Source organism: Rhagoletis pomonella, unplaced genomic scaffold (assembly GCF_013731165.1).
Source record: "Rhagoletis pomonella isolate Grant_MI unplaced genomic scaffold, Rhpom_1.0 Rhpom_scaffold_00011, whole genome shotgun sequence".
Taxonomy (NCBI): Eukaryota; Metazoa; Arthropoda; class Insecta; order Diptera; family Tephritidae; genus Rhagoletis; species Rhagoletis pomonella.
Window position 1 is genome coordinate 27,450,011 of NW_023458565.1, and position 8,826 is coordinate 27,458,836.

The 8,826-nt window shown below is 36.7% G+C and overlaps 1 protein-coding gene across 1 annotated transcript in view; it reads left to right on the plus strand.

The window, feature by feature from the left end:
* The window catches only part of LOC118746950 (collagen alpha-1(XI) chain-like), a 117,156-nt gene extending 108,577 nt beyond the window's left edge, over nt 1–8,579 (plus strand). Inside the window, exons 6-7 of the mRNA XM_036480943.1 lie at nt 8,246–8,370; nt 8,417–8,579. Of these exons, the coding sequence (XP_036336836.1) occupies nt 8,246–8,370; nt 8,417–8,579 (288 nt within the window). The remainder of the gene's footprint in view (nt 1–8,245; nt 8,371–8,416) is intronic.
* Nucleotides 8,580–8,826: the final 247 nt, after the last annotated feature.

An 8,826-nucleotide genomic window follows, 5' to 3' on the forward strand; every position in this document is an offset into this window, starting at 1 on the left:
GATCGTGCAGATTTGTCAAGTGATTGAAAATTATGTACCTATATTCAGTGGCGAGAAAACAAATAAAGCCGCAACATTTGAATAAGTTTTGGTTATTTTTCTGTTATCCATTTAATTTTTGATTTTTTGTTATAAAAGTATAGTATCTAGCAAAAACCATGTATGTCGAAATTTCAAACTTTGTACGAGAGTTATGAAAACTCGACGAATTTCAACAAATGCTCATAAAAATCTTAAGGTTTTTTTCAGAATTTTTAAAAATTCAGCAAAAAATTGCCTACACTTCATTGTACTAAAATTTAATATGCTGCCTATCAAAATAAAAAAAAAAGTTTTATTAAAAAATTTTTAATTTTGATATATATTTCATTATTTTTTGCACAAAGTTAGAAATTATGTGCTTTTATAAAAAAATTATCGAACATTAAACAACAAAAGCAAAATGGCCAAAGCTTTTTAAAATGTAGCGCCCCTATTTGTTTGCCAGCCACTGTATGTATGACAATTTACACCGAGAAAAAAGTTTAGCTACATTAACAAAATAGGTTTCTCTCAACAAAAAATTTGGTCATAGCTATATTATTTGGGTACAGTTTCCAAATCTTGTGCTGGAAAAATATATAACAGACTCTTTTTTCGGTGTATCAGTATTAGGACTATGTATAACGGGTGATTTTTTTGAGGTTAGGATTTTCATGCATTAGTATTTGACAGATCACGTGGGATTTCAGACATGGTGTCAAAGAGAAAGATGCTCAGTATGCTTTGAAATTTCATCATGAATAGACTTACTAACGAGCAACGCTTGCAAATCATTGAATTTTATTACCAAAATCAGTGTTCCGCTTTTCCGCTTTTTTATCGACAAATTTTGTTCAGCGATGAGGCTCATTTCTGGTTGAATGGCTTCGTAAATAAGCAAAATTGCCGCATTTGGAGTGAAGAGCAACCAGAAGCCGTTCAAGAACTGCCCATGCATCCCGAAAAATGCACTGTTTGGTGTGGTTTGTACGCTGGTGGAATCATTGGACCGTATTTTTTTCAAAGATGCTGTTGGACGCAACGTTACGGTGAATGGCGATCGCTATCGTTCGATGCTAACAAACTTTTTGTTGCCAAAAATGGAAGAACTGAACTTGGTTGACATGTGGTTTCAACAAGATGGCGCTACATGCCACACAGCTCGCGATTCTATGGCCATTTTGAGGGAAAACTTCGGAGAACAATTCATCTCAAGAAATGGACCGGTAAGTTGGCCACCAAGATCATGCGATTTGACGCCTTTAGACTATTTTTTGTGGGGCTACGTCAAGTCTAAAGTCTACAGAAATAAGCCAGCAACTATTCCAGCTTTGGAAGACAACATTTCCGAAGAAATTCGGGCTATTCCGGCCGAAATGCTCGAAAAAGTTGCCCAAAATTGGACTTTCCGAATGGACCACCTAAGACGCAGCCGCGGTCAACATTTAAATGAAATTATCTTCAAAAAGTAAATGTCATGGACCAATCTAACGTTTCAAATAAAGAACCGATGAGATTTTGCAAATTTTATGCGTTTTTTTTTAAAAAAAAGTTATCAAGCTCTTAAAAAATCACCCGTTACATCTCGAGCTGTATTACAAAATTTTCCATTTGTTCTAATTTTTATATATATATTTTTTTTTATTCAGCACTCTTATGCAAACTGTGACATAGTTATTTATAAGCTTAGAGACTTGAACTGTCATGAGCATTTACCTCAGGCTTATTCACATACATTTTTGTTTTGTATGTTTTTTTTCATACGCTTATTATTCGCTTACTCGTTTAAAAGCTGCGTGTGGGATCTTAAATGCTTTCAACGTCTATGCGCGCAGCGTCAAAGAATTTAAACTTGGCTAATTTGCATAAAATGATGTTGTTGGACAGAGTCTGGGCGCACGCCGCTTTAAAACTTTATGGATTTAGTGCTCATTTGATCGTAACTGTGTTGGGCTTAATGGCTTCGTGTACACAAGCGTTTGCATAGAAGTCTAGAATCTGTTCTCTATTATGACTATGACAAATCGCTAAATTAAGTTGGCGGCAAAGTGAATTTTTATCACGTTTTTTTTTTCTTTGGCAGTAACTTCAAATTATTTTTCTTTTGCATTTATGTATATGATTCTCTGTTTATTTTTGGGTCACGCGGCGGATGAGTAATGCGCAACATATGCGCGTCATAAATCCAAATTGACGCCAAATTAATGGCGCGTTGGCGCGAATAGAGTGCGGCGGTGTAGGGGCTGGCTAAAATGAAGGTAAATGCAAAAGAAGAAGCTAAAGCAAAAGTAAAGTTAGAATAGAAAAAAAACATGCTGTCATACATGCGGCGCGAATGAGTACGAATGAGCGCGAATTTGAGCTGTCAAGCTGTGCTGAATGCTTTGAAGCGCGGCTAGTCAAGCTGAAGCAACCGTTTTTCTGCGTTAATATTTTTTATTTTATTTTTTTGATTTTTTGGCTATTCGCTTTGCCATTTTTTTATATAGTTTCTCGTTTTATGTATGGTTTTTTGTGTGTGTTTGTGCCTTCTCAGCTGGCGACAGTCGCATTCAATTAGACAGTGTCACTTAACTGTGTTTTTGAGTGCCTAAAGTGCTTTTGCTTGTGGCTAACAACTAACTAACACTTGTAACTAATTAAACTGCCTAAAATATGGACTGACAACTGTTTAACAACTTTCCAACAACCAAGCAACAGCAACAACATACAAAGCGGCGGCACACAGCCAGCTCGTCCTTTTGTCTGGCATGTCGCAGCCACATGTAAATCTCTTCGTTAGCAGCTGCTTGTAATTGAATGTGCGTCCTCGCTTAGCAAACGATATTTTTTGTCTTTGTTGTTTGTTTTTGTGCAGCCATATATGAAAATTCGCTTGCTTCGCCTTCAAGTTCGTTACTTAAATCTTCCGTTTGTGTGGTGGTTGCGTCGGTGGTTACGCTAATTTGTATTTGCTGCCGCTGGTCGATAACAATTTTCCTGGTTATAGGTCGAGCTAATATTTTTCACGTTGAGTTTTTGTTATTGCTATTATTGTTGTTGTTATTGTCGTTGTTATTTAGTGCAATTGCGCTGTGTTTTGTTTGTTAACACGTTTGTAGTAGTTGTTAGTGCATACAAATATGTACATATATGTATATATGCTTGCATTTAGGTACACCTTTGCTGGCATTACTACTCCTGTGTAGTATTTATGTATGTACAATTTTTGTACATTTGATCCTATGTCTTTTCCATTTTGCTCCCATTGTTAACTGGAAAGTGCTGTCGTTTGAATTTTTATTTTTATGTCTCAATTGAGTCTTGTGCAACATGTTGCATAACATGTTCTTCTGCATTGCATGTCCCGGCCACAACGAAATTGTGTGGCTTACAATTGTACACGCACGTGCAAATGCAAACATATGTAAGGAGACAGTTGTATGTTTTTATGATGTTTGCGCTGAAATATTTCAACTATTTACCAGCATTTAGTTGCAATACTTTTTAGAATTTGCTCTGCCTAATTTTTAATCCGATTTTAGGTGTCTTCAAAATTACTTTTCAAATTTGTTTAGTGTTAGAAATACCATGTTATGAGCTTTGTGCGTATTATCCATTTGAAATGTGATAACTCAGATATTTTAGAAATATGAGTAACCAGCAAATTTGAAATAATTATTTCATATAGCTGCTCTCCTTGCGGGACGTCCTATTCACTGTGCGATGCAAGCTTTATACTACAATGACAGTTCAGTCACGAAGCAAGTTTTGGATAAGCCGAATTGGACTCCTACCGCAAACTCTTTATGAGAGCTGGCTTCATCTATCAACCTTATAATTGTGTGCAAGGCGATTTCTACCGACCTTCCTTTTCAATAAGCGTGTTGAGCTATTGATAGGCAATCTCAAACAGACTCTGAAACATTTTCAGTAAGAAAGGACTAATTTGTCTGAATACCTTGGGGGAAACATTTTTGTGTAATATTGAAATTTGCGTCGAACGTTTTGTTGCTTTTATAAAAAAGTTAATTTATTTGTTTTTTTCTTTATATTTTTAATGAAAAGGCGTATTTACATGGCAATTCTGGCAACTTTCTTTCAACTCACCACAGTCTTTCAAAAGACAATTGTCAATTTGGGCAACAAACCCTTTACTGTCCTTCGAAAGGCTAGAAAGAGCTGCTTACTAAAGGATTTTATCGTTATTATGTTTGCCCTTTAGCAATCAGTTTTTTTTTAATTTAATAAAATAAAAAACTACTATTTTTCATTTTAAAATAATAAAAACTTAAAATTAAAATAAGAAAAAAAAACAAAATTAAAAGAAAAAATTTCGAAAAAAAACCTTTAAAACAATATAATCAGAAGATTAAAAGAAAATGAAATTAAAAAAAGAAAATGAGTTTCTAAACACATTAAAACATTAAAAACACATTGAAATTAGAAAAAAAAATCTTTTAAAATACAAAATCTATAAATTGAAAGAAAGTAAATTAAACGCCAATAAAAAAAATAAGTAAGAAAATTAAATTATTTCCTAAACATCCAATGAAATAAAAAAAGTATTTTTAAAGCAATACAATCTAAAAATAGAAATAAATTCAAACCAAAAAGAAAAAATATCAATTATAATAAAAGGAAAAAATTAAATATTTTCTTAAATTTGAATGGAAATATTTTATTTTTTTTTTAAACAATGAAATCTAAAAATTAAAAGAAAATTGTCATAAGAAAAGAAACAGAAAAGAACCTTAAAAATTCAATTAAAAAGAAATCATTTCGCTTTGAAACAATAAAATCTAAAAAAAAAAATTTTAATTAGTTTCTAAAGAACAAATGAAATTAAATATATATCAGCCCTGTTCTGCATTTCGATTCCGATCAAATTTTTCGAATCGAAATGGATTGGTGTTTTTGATTTCGGTTCCGACAAAATATTTTCGATTTGAAAAGTTTTCACTTTGGCTAGTCGTAATGAAAAGTAAATATATATGCTGTTTGTGATCCAAATATTTTCTTTTTAATTTTCATAATACTGAGAGAATTTATAAGTCATTATTGCTGTAATCTGTATCCAAATACTTTGATAAATCGGTATGAGCACAAAGTTCAGTGTGGTTCTCGCATACCCTCCCTGACCAGTTGAGGGAGAGGAAGGGGTAACCATCACCTGATTCCCAAAAAAGTGATCCTAGAAGAACAGAGAGTGTCCCAATCCTAGTCTCCTTTAAATAGCCATCAGGCCTCTTTAGTGAACGCAGCTTTATGGTTTGTTCCGTCTTCAGAACTTTTACCAGCCTAGCCGTTTGACTCAAGGTTTCAATTCGATTGCAGTATTCCTTACAAGAGGCTTCCTTCGCAGAGCGAATTATACTATGTTCCCACGGCACGTAATTTGCTCTCCCATTCGTAATTGGCTCTCTCATTCGTAACTGGCACTGTAAACAGTGAAGCCTGTTCCCGCTGTGCGCAATATTCTTTGCTCCACAGCTTTGAGCCAATCCCAGTTAATTAGGGAGACACATTTCACCACAATTGATTCATTACTTTCTTATGAACGAGCATTGGCTACAGTGCCGGAGGCAATGACGGCCCGAATCAGATGGATCTTTTAGTGTTCCGGACGTAATTGGAATGTTTTGATGCTTCGAGGGCATAGCGGGGGCAGTTCTGTCTCGACCGACTATTGGATCAGTTCTACCCTTCTACCCTTGGTTTTAGGCAGGGGTTTCGTGGTGCCAGAGGTCTATCTGGCTGATCGGAATTGGGCAATGCCTCACTAGTACCAGCAACACTATGACTCGAAGAGGCATTGGGACAGATATTCGTGGGTGTCACCGCCGTTGGCCTTATCTTGTAATGTTCGTCGCCAGCAGATTTAGATGTCGGTACATCCACCAATGTCCCACTGGCTGAAGTAACCTCCGTAGACCTGGTCCGCTTAATTAATGCAGCGAAAAGGGGAGATCGCTTAGCCACAGAAGAGGGTTTACCCTACTTGAGTTTCGCTCTTCGATACTCCTTCCCCTCCTCTTCTAGGTTTGTGAAAGAGGACCAACTCCGTCATTGGAAGGTCGTTGGCAGCGAGCTGCTTCTCGACCCACATCCCCTGCAAGTCATTGATCCTCTTCCAACTCTGAAGAAGAGAGGGCTGGAATTACCTCCCTACTCTCCTCCAGGATGCGCCTGCCGCAAATGCGGATGATTTTCCACAGATGCTACTACTAAAGTAGTTTAAAGTTAACCAAATACAAGTTGTTAATAAATTTGAAGATAGGACTTCTTTAATTTTCTCTGGAATCTTAGGAACATTGACACAAGGGCAAACATCTTCGGTCTTTTTCCTTATGTGTTATTTAAATTGTTGCATATATTTTGCATAAAAATTTCAATAACTGATAAACATGTATGTAGTAAAAAAATTACAAATTACAAAAAAATGCTATTTATCAAGTGCACAGAGTCAAGCCCAAAGTCTTTAGAACTATCTTGCCTACTATCTTTCAATTGTCTTACAAAGATTTTCAACTATCTTAGCCAGGATTGCCCTGTTAGCGTAATCAGACTGTTTATTCAGCTTATAAAGAATCTTTCGACGAACATTGTGAATTTTTAGCTAAAAAATATATACAAAATTTAATTATAAGAATAAGTTTCTTCCACTTTGTCAAGTTTACTGCGCCACAAATTATCTAAACGATCTCGCCTTTCACAATGTCAATGCTAAAATGTTGAACTTCAAGCCAATTCCCCACACGTACATATCTACATACAATCACATAACTGACTATCTTTGCATATCTTGTTCATTGTCAAATTCTTGAGGAAAACCGCAATTGTTGTTTCCTTAAAAAATTATATGGCACATGTTGCATGCAACATATTATTAGCGCATATTTGTCAGTGCAAAACGACGATGCTTGTTTAGACATCAAGTCACATGCACAGACAATGACAATATTGTTGTTGTTGTCAATAACTATGCACATTTTTTGTAAACTTACCTAAAGTATGGCCCAAGGGTAAGGCAATAAAATCAAAGCAAAGCTGCATGTGCACACCCACACACCCACATAGGAATATGCGCTTGTTGTACTATTTAGCGGCCAAACAAATTACGTGGCAAATAGTGCCAGACAAACTTTACATAAAAATTTTCAGGGCAAATTGCTGTGGGGCTGTGTGAGAAATGCGTTTTATCTCATTTTCTGTCGTTGCGCTGACAATACAAAGTAAAGTCGATGTAGCCGCAGGCGCAGGAAGTCAACAACGAGAACTGAGAAAACGTTGATGAGCGCCGCACCGCTGCAAAAATGACTGTGCCGTACGACTACTATAAAGCAACTAAAAGATGCAGATCGTGCAGATGCCTTGCTGCAAATGCTGTAGAGAAAGAGATGCGATTGCGTTGATAGCGCGCGCATTTAATCACCAATTGTTCATCGCTGCAACAATGCTTTGGGCCGAAAACGCTTGCCTGGCGGCTTCGCAGGCGGATGTTAAGCGGACGTCGTCGGCAATGTGAAGCGCAAAGGACCACCACGATGATTGGCGGCGACGTAAAACGACTCAAAATATTTTATGCCTTCAAGTGTGTGTGTGTGTGTTATATATGTAGATGCTATGGCGCGCAAAGCCGCATGCGTGGGTGGTAGTGGTGGCCAGCGCGCTCGTTGATTGCTGTGAATTTGGTTAATTTGTATTTTATTGTGCAACGATAAGTGAGCAGGATAAGACCAAGTGAGTTAACAGAATTCAGTTTTGGAGCGCCGAAGGAAAGCGCGACAAAGGAGAAAAATAAAAAACACAAAAAAGATATAAGCTTAATGCATGCAAAGCTGCTGCTTTGTTGATTGGTTGGCGCTGTGTTGGTGATTTTTTCCTCGCAACACAATTGTGAATGCTGTGAAAATAAAGTATTAGATCAGCATATCGATCGCTGTTTATATTATATAAAATGAAAATGCTAAGCAAAAAGCAATAAGAGTAGGAAGTGGCAACATTTTTCGTTAGCGTTGCATCATCATCATCATCGCCAGCGTGGCAAGAATGGCAAGTGCCAAGGGATTTGTGTTGCTTCACACATACCTACTCGTACATACATTTTTCTATAACAAAATTTGCATAATTGAACAAGCATTTTCCCAGCGCCAGCACCAGTTCAGGCTCCGTTTTTCACCATTTCATTCGTTTTATTTATTTTTGTTTTTTGAATTTCCATCTACTTGCCCGTGTGCAATAGCGCATGAACAATATGAACGCTTGCGGTTTGGCAAATTGTTGCAACGGCCAGCAACATTTAGCTGACAATGGCGCTAACAATAGCAACAACAATCAGCGTAGCTTATTTGCTTTCTTTGCAGCCAAGTGAGTAGCAGTAGTGCACATCCCGTATCCACCGCTCAATTGTCAGTCTAACTCTAATCTGCCCGCATAAGCTGACCGCTTTCGCTATAGCTTATAGGCCAGCGAATAGTATATATGTAGATGTTGAAGAAGATGACGCAGACGACGACGACGAAGAGTCACAGCAATTGTTGCTGGCAATTGTTGCAAATAATAGAGATTTGCTTTAATGATTTTGCTGGTCAATCGATGCAAGACAAACACATACACAAGTGCAGTAACAACGATGCACATTCGCAGTGTTAGCGATTTTTTGGCGGTTTTTTCAAACTTTTCTTTTAACTGTTTTCACAATTTGTTGTTGTTGCTCTGCAGTATAGCTTTTTTCGTTTGCCTTTATTGCTATTTTATGAGTCCATTTTGAGCTAAGACCTGAAATAAAACTCTGCAACTTGTGTGGTTTTTGGCTAAAAGGCT